This window comes from Periplaneta americana, chromosome 6, assembly GCF_040183065.1.
Source record: "Periplaneta americana isolate PAMFEO1 chromosome 6, P.americana_PAMFEO1_priV1, whole genome shotgun sequence".
Lineage (NCBI taxonomy): Eukaryota > Metazoa > Arthropoda > Insecta > Blattodea > Blattidae > Periplaneta > Periplaneta americana.
In genome coordinates, this window is record NC_091122.1 from 106538408 (window position 1) to 106560495 (window position 22088).

Sequence of the window (22088 nt, forward strand, 5' to 3'; positions counted from 1 at the left end):
ATTCGTTGGGTAATTTTCACCCTATGTTGAATTTCAACACTAAGTAGCATCTGAAATTGAAAGCGTCGTTAAATAATAATAATAATAATAATAATAATAATAATAATAATAATAATAATAATAATAATAATAATACATTCACGGAAATACACATTATTGACTATCATACACAGGTGGTAATTTCTGAAATGTCATTCGTCTGTCCCTTTGTTTATCTATCTGTGTACAGCGATTTCTTCTGAACATTGCACTCAACAGTACGGGTTTTTCCATTTAGTATTACGAGACAATTCGTCTGAGAATATACCGTGAAATATGTTCATAAAAGAATGGTCGGGGTTCAAGCTATGACTGAACCGCAAATTTTACATAAAACGCGAACAAGTTGAATGTTGTCGAAGTTTATCAGTGTCTGTGAACCCTCCTTTGCTTCTTTTCCGTTTTCAGTAGTTTCGGCATCGTGAAGCTGTGAAGATAAAATTTAATGAAATATATATATATATATATATATATATATATATATTGAAAATTAGTTTATTTATTTCTAAACAAATTTTAGTTTTCCGTGATGTTAGGCATCGTTAGAGCTATTCAGAGAGTATTTGTTCGTTAGGTTATGTTGAGTGGTTCCGGTCTCAGAAGATAACTATTAAATGTTTTAAATGTGGTTTTGACATGGCCAGCCATTTTGGCAGTTTTAAAGATTTTTCGATGATTATTCTTTTAGTGTGTAAACATATTTCTTCCTTTTGAAACGGTGTATTATCTTGTAAATCTGGCTTTCAATTATACCTCCCTGTGAAGCTGATTTGAATAATTTCGAGGGAAAAATTGTTTCGGGACCGGGTATCGAATCCGGGACCTTTGGCAAAGCGCGCCAACGCTCTACCAACTGAGCTACTCAGGAACTACATCGACTCAATTTTTCCCTTTATATCCACATACCTCAACTGGGCTGACAGGCCGCCAGAGACCCAACATTGAGTGCACACAAACTCTGTGTAACTTGAGTTATGGTTTTCTGTTAACGAACAGTAACGTATATTATGCAAATCTGGCTTTCAGATATAGCTCCCTGTGAAGCAGATTTGAATAAGGGGAAAGATTTTTATATATTATCTTTTGCTGCTCTGATCGAAGTAGGCGCAAAGCACTGTGAAGAAATGTAAGTAATGTGAAAGTGTGACACCGCGAGTGTCATATGTGTGCCGAAATGTAAGATTTTATATAAAAATAAAATTACATTTCTTTAAAACAATTATCCGGAATAATTTACTAAAACTCGGCTCTACATTCAAATACTTATGTTACATTATTATTATTATTATTATTATTATTATTATTATTATTATTATTATTATTATTATTATTATTATTATTATTATTATTATTATTATTATTACAACTTCTGACAGTTTATTATATGCTGACGATTTAAAATTTTTTCGTACAATCAAAAATAGTACTGACTGTCAATCACTTCAATGTGACATTAATTCAGTCGCTAAATGGTCGGAAGACAATGGTATGAAAATGAACATATCCAAAACTAATGTAATATCCTTTTCTAGAAAAACTTCTTCACTGAAATTTAATTATTATCTAAATAATGTTCTAATTAACAGAACGGATTGCGTAAAAGATTTGGGAATATTCTTTGACAGTAAATTGTATTTTCATAGTCACGTTGATTACATTTACAATCACGCAATCAGAATGTTAGGAATAATACGGTCAATAACTTATTCTTTTTCCACGCCCGATTCTCTTTTAATGCTTTACTATACATTGATGCGATCGAAACTCGAATATGCATCTGTAGTTTGGAACTCGATTACAACTACGGACTCGGCTAAATTAGAAAATATACTAAGAAAATTTATATCTTTATGTTCATTCAGATTTCTGCCCATTAATTCCGGGTACAGTTATGAGAGAAAATGTGCATATTTTAATTGTCAAAATCTATATGCTAGACGCCATGAGCTAGATTATCTGTTCTTTTGTAAAGTCCTCAAAGGTGATATAACCTGTGACTCTTTCTTAAACAATATTACCTTACGTATTCCAACAAAAGATATGAGAGCCCACAAACTTTTCCATATTAGAAATTCGAAATTTCTTTCACCAGTCTCCAGATGCATTAAAAATTCCAACATGCATGGCTGCGAATTCGTTCCCTTCAATGTATAGACTTAGTTTGCTCTTGGCAACGATTTATCATTTATCTATTCTTTTAGGCATTATACTCAATTATCATTCTCATAGTATTCTTAGTTATGTATTTTAAAGTCATCCATTATTTATCCATTCATCGTCATTATTGTAATTAATTGTAATTGTATTGATGTGTAATAATTATTTTTGTATTATGTTTTTGTTATATTTTTTGTGCTGAACTGTAATTGGCCACTGGCTGTTGTACAGCACATTAAATATAAATAAATAAAAATAAATTATTATTATTATTATTATTATTATTATTATTATTATTATTATTGCCTCATAATTATGTCAACAATCAAACTGTACCTCTTACAAAAGTAAAGTTTTAGGACTTGGAAGAGATCTACGTCAATCCCTTTAGAATAGTAAGACATTCTATCAGTTAGGGAAGCAGAACAAGACATACTCACTGAAGCTTTTGTGCTACATTGTATGCAGTAATCTTAATTTCTGTACCAGTAAATAGGTAAGGTTTCTGAAACATCATTACCTACCACACGAGCAAGTTATGGTTGAGGATTTGAATCGTGTTTAGAATGGGAAGGCTATTGTGTATTGTAGATTCCTACCTTATGGGTTACAATACGTATATAGCTCAAAGAATGAAAATTTTATTATATTTATAAATTCGAATTAATAAGTCCTCTCCAGCGTTTTCCTTACTCTAACGGTTTGTCCAGTATTTAGCAGAATATCGAGCGAGCGTGTTTCTCGAATTCGTGTAACATTCAAATGCCTAGGCTGACCGCAGAAGCGGGCAGTGGGTTTTAATTACCTGTACATCAATTTACTGTACTGTTGTGTGAATATTTAAATTTCAATTCAGAGCAGTGGATGAAAAACTAACTCGTATGTTTTAAGATAAGTAATTATGCATTACTTCCGTCTTTATTTTTTGTGCCATTTCAATTTTATGCAAAGCATCATAGTATGCACCGTAGTAATCCTTCATGAATTTTGATTTCGACCTTTGAGTGCAGTAGGTTATTTGATTTTGTAAGATAATACAATTAACATGTAATTATGGTCATACTTTCAAGCAACATATGCATACGTTAAGGATACTGACATTAACCGTAATTTCAGTAATAATTATTTCTGGGCAACCCGAAAAAGTATATACATGAGGATCAAAGTAACTTGGGTTTACAGAAATAAATAGTTCTTGCCTGTCGCCCCAGGAAGTCTGTGGTCATTAGAACACGCAATAGAATCAGTAGAAACAATAAAAGGAGTACGACAAGGACGTCTTTTTTCACTCATTATTTTTAATTGGACAAGTCAAAAGAAAATGATTATCAGAATGAGAAACTCCTTAGCAAGACGAACTCCTAGTGAAGTCTTATTTGTTGAGGAGATGCCCGAACGGTTACGAGAAATAACTTGAAAAATATGTATGTATGTATGTATGTATGTATGTATGTATGTATGTATGTATGTATGTATGTATGTATGTATGTATGTATGTATGTATGTATGTATGTATGTATGTATGTATGTATGTATGTATGTATGTATGTATGTATGTATGTATGTGTGTGTGTGTGTATGTATGTATGTATGTATGTATGTATGTATGTATGTATGTATGTATGTATGTGTATGTGTGTGTATGTATGTATGTGTTTTGTATTTTGTATTTATTAAAAACGGCATGTTCCATTACACTGAGTAATACTACATGCACTGAGCTCTCTTATAATATTACAATTATTTACAATCATCTATAACAATTAAAAGTTTACAATCTAATTTGAAGATCAGTTGATTTTGTTTTTGCCATTCACTTATTTCTCTCGAAATATATGCTGCATTTATATTGATTTTCTGTAATTTGAAATTTACAATCTGATTTGGATTTTTTTTTCCACAATTTTCTCTTCTTTTTTTTTCTATAAAAAAGTTCTAAGGTCACAATTAATTATAGCTAGCTACCATTTATAGTTAGTACTGTTAGACTGTGATGTTATTGCAGATTCTAAAATTATTGTTTTCTTATGATACTCTAGTTTTACAATTATTTACAATTTCTACCATTTACATTTAACATTATTTACAATTCTATTTTGTTTTGTTTTTTTTCTACAACTGGCTAATTTTCTCAAAAGGTATATTATTTACAAATTGTATACGTTTCCTAGTATATTTTTTATGAGGTCGTCTTTGTTAGGTGGCCAGTTTTCAGTTCTTAATACAGCCGCGATTAAAGCATCTCTTTCCTGCTCTACTAGTTTGCAATCGAACAATAAGTGGTCTACCGTTTGGTGGCTAATTTGACATGGGCATGTTGGATTGTTTATAATTTTAAATCTATGTAGGTACGCTCTGGTTTTGCCGTGTCCTGTTAACATTGCTGTTAGGTTAGGGGTTGCACTGAATTTCAGTTTGAGTCTGTCTGCAATATATGTAAGTATGTATGTATGTATGCATGTATGTATGTATGTATCTATTATGTATGTATTCACACTGCAAATGGGTAAATACCCGGTGGCAGTGGTAACTAATTATAATTACACTCAATAATGACAATTAATAATAAGCACAATTAATAAAAAATACAATTAATGGTAATACTACTAACAACAACACAAATTAAATGAAGCACGATCACTTAAAATAACATTTAAAGTAAATCTAATTTGTATCTTAACCCTAAGTTCGAACTAAAACCCATGAGTGTGATATGTTCATACATGCACAAGTACCTTTCAGCACTGCACTCGTTTCGCTGTCAACTCACTCACTGCACTGGAACTACGACACATTTCACTGTTACTATCCTGATTTCACTAATACTTAAAAAAAATTCACTGTTCAAATACTTTGCACGGACACTATAAACTATAACGCTTCACTGACACTTCACTTATACAACACACTTCACACTTCACTGACACAACACACTTCTTCACTGATACAACACTTCAAATAACAAAACATTAATTACACCCTTTAAATAGTGTGTATAATATACTACTGCCTATTAGTGAAGTCCCTAAGCCTATTTTTAAATACATTTTTGGTTATTGGTAAAGCCTTTAGTATGTCTGCAGATAAAGCATTCCAGTCCCTGATGTTTACAGTTCCTGATAGCGTACAGTCTATAAAAAGGTCACTGAGTTACCGGATTTGAAGAATGAAGAGTCTCTGAGGACAAAATAAATTTAAAGGAACAAATATTAGAAGAGGTTAACCATTTTTTATATATTTTAGCGGCAAAACTTCATATTTAACAAAAAATTCACGTTATTAACCGCGTAGTTAATACAGCGTTTAATAACAGATTAAATCGGAAATACGTTTTCTTGATTCATTTAAGTGTCTACTAATTGATAGGAGGAGGCGTGAGGTAGCGTTACGGGTGAGGCGTTGCGCTGTAAGACGAAGATCTTGGATCATGTATTTTCTAAATGGATTTAATCCTTTTGGTTGCAATATTCTCATGGCATTTACAAATCCAATTAAGAGAAATGACAACACACAGGACTGACATCTCTACTACTACTCAGCGTCGTTGTCGTATGAGATAAACTTCTAAAAAAAAAAAAAAAAAAAACCGGCATCCTAAGAGTCTTACGGTGTCTCTGATGAACTAACTTCGTTTTTATACCAGTTTACAGAAACTTGTGTTAAGCCTAAATTACCTCACATGACTATGAGAGACGAAACTGTCTGAAAAGATCAATTCATATATATATATATATATATATATATAAGATATATTAAGTCCATTATTATTATTATTATTATTATTATTATTATTATTATTATTATTATTTACTTCAATAATGGTGTTGACCAGTGACAAATTTTCGTTCGCAAAATAATCCAATAATGATTTTGATCGGTGATGATTATTATTAATATTATCATTGTTTATTTTTTTGATGATGTCATACCCTGGATAACTTGCGTTTACGAGAATGATGATTATTATGATAAACATGCAGTGATCATGATGATAATGTTTTAAGAGAACTGAAAGAGATGGTCGTGCTTTTTCAGAGTCCTATCATGCAATTTTCTTGGAACATCGAGAAAATACTTTTAAAATCTGTTGGGATAGCTTGATTCAGATTTAACATCCTGCACCTCGCGTCGTGTCTGTCATATTTTCTTGTTTCATTTCTTATGCACGAAGTACGAAGCGGAGGAAACCTTCCTTGCGGTTTTCTATTAAAACGTGTTTGTGAGATCCCTGGGTTCTTAAAAATGTTTAATTCAGTGCCCGTCTTTGCTCGGCTTATAAGTACGCCTGGCTGTCTCCTGAATGTTTAAACAGAATTATGCACATTCAGGATGTACAAGTCTGCTCCAGCGTGTGCTATTAGTACGGATATCAGAAATTGGGAATGAAAGTTTCGTAATAGAAAGACTTGATATAAAATGAATAGGACTTAATTCTCAAATTTGATCCAACATTTAATTTCATTAGCTGTTTGCGGCGTAACGTTCTTGTGAAGAATTACAAGTTTACAAGAATTATGGTTCAGATCCTCATTCATGACGTGTTCGACTCTCGGTGACTATGAGAGGCGCCACTGTTGACGAACAGTAAGAATCTTTCCGATCCTAACATTGTGGATGGCATATGCAATGATCGACTACTCTGCCTTCGTGTAGTAATAGATTAGACCTATCCTCTTTTACGTTGTTTCCTCTTTAAACTTTTCTGAGTATATAAGTATTGAATTCTGAGAACAGAAGTGGGTAATAGGCTTCAAGCTCGCATAGTATTCCAATCGGTTCGGAGAACTCTTGCATGGAGCCGAGATTTAACATAATAGTTTATATGTATGACTTGAGGTTTTCCCAGCGTTTGATGTAGAATAACTCTTCTCGGGTTCTCAGCTAAATGAGTTGGATATTTGCTTCCAAGCTTTCGATGGCTAGCTCTGCCATCTTCTTCAGGGAATGAAGTGTCGTGGGATCATGTCTAGCCGGTATATATACGTCAGTAGAGCTTCTCGCTGCGGGACTAGGAACTAGCTCCTGACAAGGAGGAAATTCTATCATTATACAACTAAATATATGAGAAAGACGAATGGTCTAAAGATTTTACGGAGATAGTGTTGCTGCCAATACCGAAGAAAAATAATGTCAAGAAATGTAACGAGTTCAGGACTATCAGCCTGATATCGCACTCGGGGAAGATTCTCCTCTAAATACTGAATCGACGTTTATATTCTACGATAGGACAGCTGAAAGAAGAGCAGTTTGGCTTCAGGAAATGGAAAGGTACGAGGGATGTAATTGAACCACTACGAACAATCGGCGAAAGATACCTAAAGAAAAATGAAGATGTGTATATAGTATTTGTGGACCTAGAAAAGGCGTTTTACAGAGGGGATTGGAACAAACTGATGGGGATCCTGAAGAAAATAGGTGTGCTTTGGAAAAGGAGTAATCTTTATGTGAAACGAGTCAAAGTTAGGATAAGGAGAAGAAATCTCTGAAGGAAGTGAAATAGGGAGGAGAGTACGAAAAGTATACCCTTTATCATCTACAGCGGAAATATATTGTAGATCCGTCGGGATTAGTGCAGTTACGTTAGAAGGCCCCCTTGAATTGCATGTTCATGTAATAACAGAAATAATGGGCTGTGAGAAGCTTGATGTGCATGTTGTGAATATCTTGGAAGTTGCAGTCATGCTCGGAGAAAATTTCTCCAACGGTGTGGGACAAGTTCCGCTTTCAGAGTAATATCACTTGAACACTTAATTACATTGTATAAGGAAATCCGAAACGTTGGACAAATTAAATATTTACATATACAGTAGGTAAAAAACTAGAAATATTAAGATCGTAATTCATGTGCATACATCCGTCTTAGTCTTACCATACTCGAGAAGTTGAAATGTAAAATAGAATTTGTGTATAATATTTTATTGCAACTGAATAAAGGCGAGCATTGCTCATTGTATGTTTACACATATTGTTGCAACGTGTCATTCGATGCGTGTTTACAAAAGCTGATTTTTTATACGCAAAATATTACAGAACTTTCATTTATATTTGAACTCCCCTGATATTTTTGGCTGGTATGGATTGCGCTACAAATTAATTATAATTTCACTAAACTATTCTCGAAAAGTGTGTGAGTTTGGTGTGCGCAGCGGGGTGAAATTTTATTAATTAAATCAATCTACATGGCATGCATTACATTTTACTACTGGTTTACGCATATAAATGTGTCCATTTAATGACAAAATATTATCTAATTCATCAGCTTATCTCCCTTCATTTTAGGTATGAATAAAATATCATAAACGTCTAATACCAACACAGGGAAGGACAATTGCTTACAGTAGTTTTGAACTTAATGGCATACTTAACGATACATATATTCTGATTCTGTATTTTTTTCGTTTCACTAGTGGCGGATCAACAGCTGGCACGACTGCACCACCGCCACTGCACACGTGACCTGTCTCCCATCTCTATTCTTTTCTCTAAAATATAAATTTGCGCTAAGCCTTCATGATTGTTCACGTTTCCATAATTCGACTATCATTGCTATCGTCTTAAACGGCAATAACAATAATAGTCTAGAGGGCCGTATGTGCAAACATTAGTTTACAGGACATGCGAAATTTGTAGCACTAAATTAAGTGCAAGAAATTAACGTCAGATGATCGAAGACTTCACGGACTCCAAGGCGCGCAGAGTATCGTTCGAGTTTACATGTGGTGAGTAGGCAAAATCCTTAGTTGTGTGCTTCATTGCAGTGAGTTGGCTGCGTTCGCAGTAACGAGTAGCCCTGGAAGAAGTTTTAATGCGTTGTATTTAACAAGAGAGTTCAACTTAATTTCAATTGTATAACGCTTAGCAGTATGGGACTCTCGCAATAGATACCTGTATATTGTGCTTGCAATAATGCGCCCAAAATGAACTGATGAACGCGCTTTATAATAGAGTCTTCTGAGAAATCTTTGATACTTTCTGCTTCATATGAGTTGTCTCTGAAACACTGCTACCTTCTGAGGGATTTAGAACATTTTGTTGCATAGTACTTTGCGAGTTATATCTAAAGTATTCCTCTACTGTGTTATTTCCACGGTGATACTCTGAAAACATTGCTGTGTTGTGTTTTATAAGAGAAGTCTATGTAGAACCTTTGCTACGATGTGTTTGCAATGGGAGAACTGCAGAAGCTTTGTTACGTTGTGCTTAGAGACAGGGAGCGCTGAAAAGGTACTGCTTCGTTATGCTTTGCAATTGAGGAGCTGAAAATAATTTTGCTAATTCATATTTGGTTAGAGTTGTCCGCACTTAACAGAGATTTTATCTATAAACTTCTTCGTCATTATTAGCAATAAGTACAGGGTTGGGCAGATAAAAACGCCCGTCTAATTTCATTTCATTTGAAACAAACTTTTTTCAAAGAAATGGAATAAAATGAATAAATGAATGTGCCCTGTACTAACTTTCATAATAGATGTTGAAAGTGCCCTCCACCAACATGTAGACACTTCTGTGCACGTCTTAACAGATTAATATAGACACGTGCCAATTCCTCGTAGGTGATAGTGTGGATACTATTCCTGATGTTATCCTTCAGTTCTTAAATAGTATGAGAATTCTTTACCCTTCAAGTAGTTTACCCCCATAAATAAAAGTCACAAGTCGACAAATCAACAATCAACAGGATGGGTCCAAACGACCGTCTGTAACAGCGGTGACCAAAGCGGGTGTCGTGGTTACATCGTGTAATCACACACATTCAAACATTCAAACGGGTACGGGGAGTTTCCTGTACATTGCTGTGTTCTTCATTCACGTACTGAAGACAATCAGTAGCGGTATCATGTCGCTCTACAAACTCTGTCTCTACAAGCAGTAAGAGGTAGTTTCGTAAAGAATGAGAAGGAGAACTTTTTTGTTGTTCTTTCGGACAAAATGTAATATGTTTATTTTGCCCAACGGTTCAATTAGGAATATATAGAAACATTAATTGCCACGCTAATAATGCATTATTATTATTATTATTATTATTATTATTATTATTATTATTATTATTATTATTATTACTGGCACACTAAGTATGTGTTTCTATAATTCTTCTGTACATGCATGAATATTAATATTTTTAGATCTTATCCCTAGAAAGATAAAATTATTAGGTTTTATCTCAATTTTAATCTTCTTAATCTTTAGATGAGAGTAACTAATTATTAGTTATTCATTTAATAGTAATATTGTAGAAAAACTGATTCAGTGTTATGTGCCAACGTACTGTTAAACGCTAGGAACTGAAATGTCTTAAATCATAGCCAGGAAGAGAAAGATGAGATAAATAAATGTAAGGAAGTCAGCTACTTAATGGGGTTTGAAATATCTCTTGCTCTAAAAACCTTTAATAAAACAGAATTTCTCAAAAGAGTAATGATTAAAATAGCTTAAATAACTTGTCCATAAGCAGTTTTTAATTTAAAAAAAACTACAAAACTCTCGACCAAGTATCGAGAGTATAATTTAGAAAATTCCTGATTATATTAAGAGAAAGGTTAAAAAAAGAAGAAAGAAAAATCGTGTATTATTCACTGGCTCTTGATGACAGCAGTGACATTAAATTACTGATACAGCAAAGCTTGAGATTTTTATTCGCGGGATTGATCAAGATGTTAGTACAGGAACCACCACTGGTTGTAGTTTTCATGCCAAGTACCTTTCCTCCGTCTCCTTACTTCATAGGCAATCTGTCGCATGTAATCACTGCAGCTCGAGTTTTGGTCACAGCTGATCTACATACTCAACAACCAGCGGCAGAAATTTACACGTTTATCCTTATCGGGCTCCGTCAGTTAGAGTTGAGCTTAAACGATATTTTCAAGTATCTGTGACAACTGTGACTGTGACAATTAAATATCTGTGACTTTTATCTGTGATTTTGTCACACCGATATTTTATATCGATAAGTAAGCACAATACGCATGAATTACACCGATATTTTGTCACACCGATAAAAATTAATAGGAAATATTGAAGAGCAGTGCAATGTGAATACGATTTCTCTATACACGCCACACATCAGTGGTTTAATTATTTTAATTAATACTACCCTGCACTGTTCGTGTTAGAGATATACATTAAAACTGGATCATATATAAATGAGAGAAGTACAGGTAAAGTTATTAAAATAATGTTGTAGGCTCATGTAACTATTCAGTTTGTAATTAATAGTATAACTAAAAAAATATTGTTACTGCGTAAAAATTGAGTGGAAAATACTTATACATTAATATAAATTCACAGTAATATGAAAATGTGAAGATCTCGGGGAATACATAAAATATTTATAAAGCATATATACAGACTAAATATGAAAACAAAATGTCAGATTCATGATTATATTATTATAATGCCGCTAATAACTTTGCAACACATCATCACTTTGAAAAAAATAATATTGAATAAAATATCACGAAAAAATAATCAAATACCACCGCCCGATTGCTGTTATTGTATCATGCGCATGCGCAAACTCACGACGTAGAGGAGAAATTATCAGTCACAGACGTTGCAACGGTGACAGAGTACTGAATACGGAGCAGATTTCGATAGCGATATTTTGTCACAGATATTTCGCGTCATCAGTCACAGGTGTATCTGTGACAAAAAAATACCTGTGACAAAATATCGGTTTGTGAAATATCGGCCATCTCTACCGTCAGTTGTCGCACAGCTGTCACTCGGTACGGTTTGAATTTCAAAGCCTTCAACAACCGTCCGCAAGTTCTCCTACTCGTTTGGACCTGTTGAGTCAATTTCATGGTGGACTTTCGAAGACTCGCCATCATTTTCTGAATTCGCGCCGTAAGTTGAGGTGTCCGGACAGAACGCGCTCTGTTCCTTGTTACATTTGCGATAGATTCAGTCGTACCCCATTTTCGCACCAAATCTTGAATGCTGCTTTTCGCTGGTATTGGGCGAAGCGGATATTTGTCACGTGGAGAAACGGAAGTACTCCGAGAAAACCCCCAACTACGACTTTGTCCGCCGTGTCACCATGGATTTTTCATCGGACTGAAACATTACATGAAAGATGTTCGTCATACTAAACTAATTCTTCCATTTTGAGGAGTACAAACCAAAGAAAATTAAGTCTAGAAAACGTTCATACGCTTTTAGAAGACATATGAGGCGGAAACAGGCAGAGCTTGTATAGAGCAATTGGCGTATGACAGTAGTGCGACATGGATATGCATCAATTGTATATTCGACACATTTTCTAAATCGCAACAGTGTAGTAAAAATGAAGTAAGTAATTGCGTGCTTTAGATCAGTTGTTAAAGTTCACTGCTGTCGCTGACCACAAGGGTATGTGGGTTAGAGTAGGTAAAGCAATGACTAGGGCGTACGGAGATAAGGTCAACTGTTCATAGACTATATTGACGTGACGTCATATTTGACGCGTGCCACAGCATCTTATTTGTGCTGAAGTTGACATTCTATTCATGATTCAAAACTAGACCTCATAGGCTGTTTACAATGCATTATAGTGATAAAGACTGATACTATGATGATGTTTTCTACAATTTAAATGATTTGTTTATTTATATAATTGGTTTATTTTTACTGTCAGAGTTAAGTTCATGAGGCCTTACCTTCCACTCAACCAGTATAAAAACATAGCAGGTATAAATAACAGCAACACAGAAAACAATGAAATAATAACAATAACAGTAAACCACCGACGTAGCTCTGTCGGCTAAGGCGCTTACCTACTGATCCTGAGTTGCGATCGGGCGCGGGTTTGATTCCCGCTTGGGTTGATTATCTGGTTGGGTTTTTCCGAGGTTTTCCCCAACCATAAACAAATTCAGGCAATCTATGGCGAATTCTCGGCCTCATCTCGTCAAATATCAACTCACTATCACCAATCTCATTGACGCTATGTAAGACAATTTAAATACATTAAAAATAAAAATCATATTTCAAGGTATTTCAAAAAAGATAATATTCTAGAGAAGAAAAGCATTCTTTTGACACTCGATTTTTGAAAGCAGTCAATGTCTGAAGCCTCTTTATAAACTATTTACAAAATAAGTAGACTATAGACATTCTTTATCATAGTGTAAATGGTAAAAATAGCGTATTCTAGTGCACATCGTTTAAATTATATAACATGTAAATATTAGTGAAATTGCTAAAGTGATCTACGTTTTGTTCTGCCTAAGTTGACCAAACAGGAGTTTCGTGAGCAGACACGAGTACTTCGCTTGCTACGTGCACGCATTCATCCGCTATAGTAAAAACTCTAGTAATACTTAACCTTGCAGCCTCTTGGGACAAAATACGGTCCCTAATAATGACTACGGATGATGAATGCAATTTGGTCGATTCTCATTAATTTAGAGTCCCTCACTCATAGTTAGTCCGTAGCCACGTCTGTAACTTAAACAATAGGGGCCATATTCATAGACATTCTTAGCGCGGGCTTCCGGTGGATGATCAGCGAACTAACGTTTTTCATATTCATAAACCAGTGTTTGCGATATGATATGATATGAATCCTGTACAAGTAATCAGTAGATAGCAGGGGCTAGTTTAGCACGCTCGTAGCGTGGGCTAGCAAAATGTCTATGCATAGCACCCTAAAGCTCTGGTCTTCTATCCAAACGGCTCGGATTCGATACCCGGCCAAGTCGTGAAGGAATTTATGGTAAATAGAGCAGACACTGCAGAGAGTTTTCCCCCCATTAATTCTACCAACACACTTCACCTTCCCCTCATTTCATTTATCATCTGAAATAGAAATAGGCTGGGTAAAGACTTTGGAGTAGTACGAGTTTCCGATGCTGAAATATCCATAATAAAATTCTTTAAGGAATTAGGTAAAATTTTGGAAATATTCAACATTTTTTTCCTTCATTACTGTATCTTGTACAATAATGAAAATTAGTGTGTGTAAAACACCCTCCTTCTGCTATATGGAAAAATATTTTTATTATTAAAAACATTATTTACAATTTTTTTCAAAATGCAGTTCACTGTGCAGTGATGAAGCGTTTCCCACATAACTAGCAAACTATACAACATTCTGTGATGAAATTTTTTTCTATGTATTTATGCATGTCATATATACAATATGATGCAAAATCACTCCTCTACCTTTGATGGATTGTCTGATAAAAATAAATTCATTTAAAATGGTCAAATATCAGTATTTCCTTCTAACACAAAATAAAAAAAAAATTATTTATTAAGGAATGTAGTTGAAAGAGCATGATATTGTAAATATGAGTTTCAGCAATAAAATAAAAGAGAGAGAACGTGAAATAGTTAACAAGTTTATGAGTTATGAAAGAAATGCTTTATCACTGCACAGTTAACTGCTACCATTTTGAATTTTGAAAAAAAAAAAAATATATATAAATATAGGCTACTCGTCCGAGGATGAGACATGGCTCTGTCAAGCTGAGGAAGGATGACTCACCTGTCAGCATCGGTTTAACGAATGTCACCCAGGTCATTTGTCGGATTTGAACAATCACCACATGTAATGCTCGTCCCAGAAACGCCGTCATTATCTTCAAGTAATACTCGCATGATTTACGTGTCATGTGGGATGCATTTTGAAGAAAGTGATGAAAGTTGTATTCAGTTAAGGTTTATTTTCTTTTAAATATTAAAAGTTCTTAAATCAGAATGTTCACCCATCCCTGGTAGCTTGATTTGGGAAGCCTGTTCGAATAATATGGACGGTGGTGTTTCTGGAACACACTGTACAGTGCGCACAATGGGCCGAATCAAGACTAAGTGCAAGGACCCGTTCCGGGTCCTAGCCTCGAAAAGCACGCCAAGCCAAACCAATGTTAGTGCATAAATAATTGTTATACCTGTTGCTTTATTTAACTACAAAATGATTTATGTGTCCTGTGAGACGCTTTCTAAACAGCCCTATTATAGCGGTAGGATTAAGTTAGAACAGTACGTATAAGCACTGTATTAAGATTACTATTTCCCAACTCAGATCGATATAAAGTAAAATTCAAGAAATGTTACCTTTTGGAATGTTTAATGTTTCCCTTCCTTGAACGTGAGAATGTGCATTTCACATTTCCTTTGCCTAATATATTATACACTATTATTAAAGTTCGTATTTTGTGTCCCACAACACTGGAATGAAGATGAGAGTTAATGGACTATACATACGAGTACTACGTCACATGACCTTGAGCACAGACCGTGCTCACAACCACAGCTCATAACTAGAGTCTGCGATTTGATTACCTAAAGCAGGCGTCTCAAGGCCAACGCATAAAAGTTGTCACAGGGAGCAAGTCTAGATAACATAGTCAGCTGAAGAGATAAGCGCAGTACCCGAAGATAGCCGATCGCTGATTAATGTTACAAGCATGAGCGAGCTAAGTTGTAACTGTCGCGGGAGAAATGCCACAAAGCTGCACTTTTGAGTTGTACTGTCACAGTAGACAGTTGTTTTCGGAAGTAATTTCTTAAGTAGTTTGCAGTAACAATAACAATAATAATAATAATAATAATAATAATAATAATAATAATGATAATACATTTATTTTCTAATTATATACTATCAATGAGTAAAAAGAAGACATCTGAAGCATGAAGAACCATACATGTTACGTAATTATTTAAGCACAAGGAACTGGCACCTTACTCCATTATCTCCTGGCCTAGTTTACTCATAAGTGGTGCCTTATTGGTATCACTTGTGAGGTTCAGACCTGTCTTCGGACAGTTGACCAAACAATAACAATATTTCATTTCTAGTAAAGGTTTTTGGTATCGCTCTTTTTTTAAGTTTATACTAGCCTACTTACTTACTTACTTACTTACAAATGGCTTTTAAGGAACCCGAAGGTTCATTGCCGCCCTCACATAAGCCCGCCATCGGTCCCTATCCTGTGCAAGATTAATCCAGTCTCAATCATCACACCTCACCTCCCTCAAAGTCATTTTAATATTATCCTCCCATCTACGTCTCGGCCTCCCTAAAGGTCTTTTTCCCTCCGGTCTCCCAACTAACACTGTATATGCATTTCTGGATTCGCCCATACGTGCTACATGCCCTGCCCATCTCAAACGTCTGGATTTTAAGTTCCTAATTATGTTAGGTGAAGAATACAATGGGTGCAGTTCTGTGTTGTGTAACTTTCTCCATTCTCCTGTAACTTCATCCCGCTTAGCCCCAAATATTTTCCTAAGCACCTTATTCTCAAACACCCTTAACCTATGTTCCTCTCTCAGAGTGAGAGTCCAAGTTTCACAACCATACAGAACAACCGGTAATATAACTGTTTTATAAATTCTAACTTTCAGATTTTTGGACAGCAGACTGGATGATAAGAGCTTCTCAACCGAATAATAACACGCATTTCCCATATTTATTCTGCGTTTAATTTCCTCCCGAGTGTCATTTATATTTGTTACTGTTGCGCCAAGATATTAGAATTTTTCCACCTCTTCGAAGGATAAATCTCCAATTTTTATATTTCCATTTCGTACAATATTCTGGTCACGAGACATAATAATATACTTTGTCTTTTCGGGATTTACTTCCAAACCGATCGCTTTACTTGCTTCAAGTAAAATGTCCGTGTTTTCCCTAATCGTTTGTGTATTTTCTCCTAACATATTCACGTCATCTGCATAGACAAGAAGCTGATGTAACCCGTTCAATTCCAAACCCTGCCTGTTATCCTGAACTTTCCTAATGGCATATTCTAGAGCGAAGTTAAAAAGTAAAGGTGAGAGTGCATCTCCCTGCTTTAGCCCACAGTGAATTGGAAAAGCATCAGATAGAAACTGACCTATACGGACTCTGCTGTATGTTTTACTGAGACACATTTTAATTAATCGAACTAGTTTCTTGGGAATACCAAATTCAATAAGAATATCATATAATACTTCCTTCTTAACAGAGTCATATGTCTTTTTGAAATCTATAAATAACTGATGTACTGTACCCTTATACTCCCATTTTTTCTCCATTATCTGTCGAATACAAAAAAAATCTGATCAATAGTCGATCTATTACGCCGAAAACCGCACTGATGATCCCCAATAATTTCATCTACGTACGGAGTTAATCTTCTCAAAAGAATATTGGACAAAATTTTGTACGACGTCAACAAAAGTGATATTCCTCGAAAGTTACCACAGTTGGTTTTGTCCCCCTTTTTAAAAATAGGTACAATTATGGACTCCTTCCATTGTTCTGGTACAATTTCCTTTTCCCAAATAGCAAGTACAAATTTATAAATTTCGCTATATAATGCACTTCCACCCTCTTGTATTAATTCTGCTGGAATTTGATCGATACCTGGAGACTTGTACTTTTTCAGATTTTCTATCGCAATTTCGACTTCTAAAAGCGTGGGTTCGGGTATAAATGGCTCAGCAGCTTGTATTTCAATTTCGTCCCGATCATTTCTATTTGGCCTATGTACATTTAGTAGTTGCGCAAAATAGTTTTTCCATCTGTTTAGGATTGATGGAGGTGATCAAGTTTATACTGTAGTTAATAAAATAAAATTCAATTAAATAATAATAATAATAAAATTACAATTAAACTCGTTGGTTGTTAAAGTAAGTATTCTTACGTTACGCTAATATTAATATATTAATTACAATAATGGTTAAATAATATATTTCGTAATATTTTCAATAATTAAAAATAACCTAAACATCTTAGAAATTCACAAGCAATTATTTTAAATTAGAACTATTCAAAACTTAAATCTGGTCTGAAATTCTTTTCTCAAGTCCTTCAGTATTTCATTATATTTGTTACACTGGTCTTGATTCAAATCAGGTAACAATTTTAGATTAATAAAGTGGTAACAGTTACCCACTGAAACTTGCGTCTCCCACAATTTCGCTTTCCCTATGAAAGCTTTTATTTCTTCATACATTTGCGGTAATAAGAACATTCTTTTCTCGGAGATGGACACAACATCGTAGCGGTTGCAGATGTCTATTCAAACGTCACGGTCAATGACGTCATCCGGAGATACACGAACTGCTCTTGCATCTTGTTCCACTCTTACATTGAAAAAGAGAAAGAGGAGGAAGTGCTCTGAGAAGGCCCTATTGAGACGTCTGACCTAAAGCCTTCAAGCGACCCGCAATAGTGTAGGTACGAGTATGTATGCAATATAGCTTGACGTCATCCAACGCTACCTAGTTCAGGTCTGCTGTTCAGTGAACATACAAAAACAAAACAAAGCTATGCGGTTGGAAATGACTGCTACAATAGAAGAATTTGGTAGCGAGCACGTCATTAGGAAAGAAGAAAATGTATTTTATCAGAATGAAGGAAACATTATTCACTTGCAACAGATAAAATGTTTATAATCTATGATTGTAATTTACAGAGACTCATACAGCACGCACCAATAAAGTGTTTTATTTTAAGTTTGTGCTGAATTTATATTTTTTACTTTTTTATTCCAAACCTTAATTAGGTCTAAAGTATCTACCAGGGCATTCGATAAGTAAGCTTCTAGCGGTGACCATTGGAATCTTGTGGTATGTAACAGAGCAGCGATTCTTTCATAAACCTGCACTATTGAAAGCCTCGAAGTAACCATATTTTGTAAATATTGCCACTATTTCTGATTTGTAGTAAGTAATATAGCCCTAAAAATTCTTCAATTGGTACAAATAAAGGTTATTCATAAACTCCAAGATGCAAGAGAAGTGCGTTAGGGCATTACAGGAAGCTTGTGGGAGAGAAGTCCTACCATACCGAACTACTGCAAGGTGGGTGGAAATGAGGCATTCGCTTTCAATCAAGAGTTGGCATCCAAAACGTTTCAGTTCATTCAGTCACAGAGATATCCAGGCTGCAGATGGAGTCCATCTTCCAAGGATTTGGCAACGTATTGTTGACATGGCTGGGGACTGTATTTGAATTATGTAATGTAAAAAGTAACCTAAATAAATTTAATGTGAAACAGTAACTATGTTGCCATTAGGCCTACTTTTCGAATGTCTAGTAGATGGGTGTTTTACTTATTGATAGACAAATTCCGGGCGCCAGGTAGCCATAGCGACTAAAAATTTTATGTGACGCCTGAATAGTTTATTGAGTTCAAATTTTTTAAGAATTTTCATTTATTTTATGTCACTACGACCAATATTAAATAATGTTAACAAAAGGTGTTGTGGAGAGAATATCTAAAGTGCTTTTCATATTAATATCGTTACATTTGTTACTCATCTCAAAACATTGTCCTGCACAGCTTCAGAGCGTCTCTAAGAGCGTGAGTTTGCATTGCATAGATATTTAATATATTTCAGTAAATGTATCTTTATCTTAGCTCGAATGATTTCCACATTGCATGTCTGGACTAAATGTGCTGGCTCCTGAAAATAAAGGGGCTGGCTTCTGAATTACTATTTTTTTTTTTTTTTTTTTTTTTTATAGTTTTTACATCTATTCCTAGTATAAAAACTGCCTTTAAATATATATTTATTTATTGTTATTAAATCCAAGATTCAAGTGGTATGCCTGTTGTTCACAGACACGCACGCACACACACACACACTCACACGAATAAACAAAATGTATGAAAACATGTAGTACCGGTGCACGAGGGAAGACTGCCTGGTTTACTGATGCGTGAACTATTGACTTGCAACTTGCTTTCCGTACGAAGCTATTATGATTGATGTACACCTAACTTGTATTCAAAGTAACCAAACGCAGGACTCTTCTCATAACACATGCACTATGGTGTTAGAATGGAATATTCGGGAGGTGAGCACTATGACCCAGCACTGCGATATTTTATGATCTCTTGCGCTAACTCTCAAGTTAGGCGCATTCCAAAACCCATACCAGCCACCGGCGTAGTTCGGTCGGTTAAGACGCTTGCCTGCCAATCCGAAGTTGCGTTCGGGCGCGGGTTCGATTCCCGCTTGGGCTGATTACCTGGTTGGGTTTTTTCCGAGGTTTTCCCCAACCGTAAGGCAAATGTCAGGTAATCTATGGCGAATCCTCGGCCTCATCTCGCCAAATATCATGTCGCTATCACTAATTCCATCGACACTAAATAACCTCGTAGTTGATACAGCGTCGTTAAATAACAAAGTAAAAAACCCACACCGGCTGACTACACTAAGGTTCGCTGCGTACTCAGGTTTCGAATAAGCCACTCCTATCGTCCCTAGACCAGCCGCCTCCGTGCGTCGCCCGCCGACGTTTGGAGAATTGCTAGAATGATGAAATAGAGAAATGTTGACGGAATGATGTAGATGCATAATATAGGGAAACGGGAGAACCCCGAGAAAAACTTCAACTGCGAACTTGTCCGCCACGAGTGACACATCCCAGTCCTGACCGAGACTCGATCCCGTGTCGCCTACGTGACAGGTAGAAAGCACTACGGGGATCTCTGATTGAATCAATACTTTACTCGCTATGTCCATGCGACTACCTGCAATTCCATTTAAAAGGTGAAGATGTTAAAAACTAGAATTACTCATAAATTACTGTAAATACACAGGAATTCGGAAGGCAGTATTTCCCTCTAAATGAGAAATGAAGGCCTAATTGATGAAGATTAGGAATTATTCCGGTTTGAAAAGAATAGACTTATCCTTAAAATTGTTAAGTCCCTACTTTTAATGATCGCCCAACATTTATCTTTCCAGATGGCCTATAGTTCATAATTATTTTTGGTTTACGGTCGTTAGTCTTTCTATCTACGTAGTCTCTCCAGTTTCTATGCTGACTTATTTTTGTCTGTGAGTTTAAATAGATAGAGTACTTATCTTAAATCCCCATTTCTTTTCTTATCCAATGAAATATAACCCATTACAATTAAAAAAATAATAATGCCTACTGCTTCCAACTTTTGTTCTTATTTCTTTTCGTAAAAATCCAAATTCGGAGTCGCATATTAGCATAGGAACAGTCATTGTCTTTTAGAAACTATTTTACCTTCTTTTATTTTTAAATGCATCTTTATTCGTGTTGGGGAAATAGTTGAATTTATTAATTTTTTTCTAAAATATCTTCGTTTTTGTGTAAAAAAATTTGAAAAATTTTGAAACCTAAATAATTAAAACAATCCTCTATGATTTTAGCTATTTTATTTCTTAAAGGACCAATATTTGTTTCTCACTCGATATTTTAAAATTGCATTCTTTAATTATTTTATTTAGTTTAAGAATGGCTCTTTGCAAGCAAGCCTCTAAACCCGTGATTAAAACTGTTGGGTCACAGTATAGAGAACATACTTCTTCTTATACTGTGGTTGGGTGCTATTCATAGACATTTCGCTACCCCGCGCTACGTGCGTGCTAAACTAACCCCGGCTATTGAGTGATTACTTGTACAGGATTCATATCATATCATATCATATCGCTAACACGGGTTTATGAATACGAAAAACTTTAGTTCGCTGATCATCCACCGGAAGTCCGCGCTAAGAATGTCTATGAATACGGCCCGTTTTGTCTAAATTTTTAGTATTTGTTTTAAAATGTTATTCCAATTCTATGTGCCAATTCTGTATGTTTCAATGTGTTATTTATATAAGATTGAAACAGAGGCGGTAAAAGACTGCATGTGCAGCAGCGGTGTAATTACAAAACACACTGATCACGTAAAATTGATAAATCATAGTGAGATTAAAGATGTCTTCGATTTGAAAAACGCTTGGACAAGGGCTTTTGGTGCCATACTTGAAAATTTGTGCTATTAGAGACGTGATAACTAGTGGCAAAGCAAATGTATTAATTCTTTTATAAAATTATTTATATTTATATTTCGGTTTGTTTTCATAACGTCGTGTGACGTTTAAATTTCTCACACGGCTAATTCTCGCTCATCTCGCCAAATACTATCACCAATTCCACCGATACTAAAT

At 35.0% G+C, this 22088-nt stretch overlaps 1 protein-coding gene across 3 annotated transcripts in view; it reads left to right on the forward strand.

Moving 5' to 3' along the window:
- Nucleotides 1-22088, forward strand: part of LOC138701637 (CB1 cannabinoid receptor-interacting protein 1-like) — a 605501-nt gene that overhangs the window by 181034 nt on the left and 402379 nt on the right. The window contains exon 2 of one of the 3 annotated variants that reach the window (XM_069828741.1): nucleotides 8604-8915. The exons of the other annotated variants lie outside the window; for them this stretch is intronic. Coding sequence (XP_069684842.1) covers nucleotides 8858-8915 — 58 coding nt within the window. The 5' untranslated portion in view covers nucleotides 8604-8857. The remainder of the gene's footprint in view (nucleotides 1-8603; nucleotides 8916-22088) is intronic. 3 annotated transcript variants of the gene reach the window in all.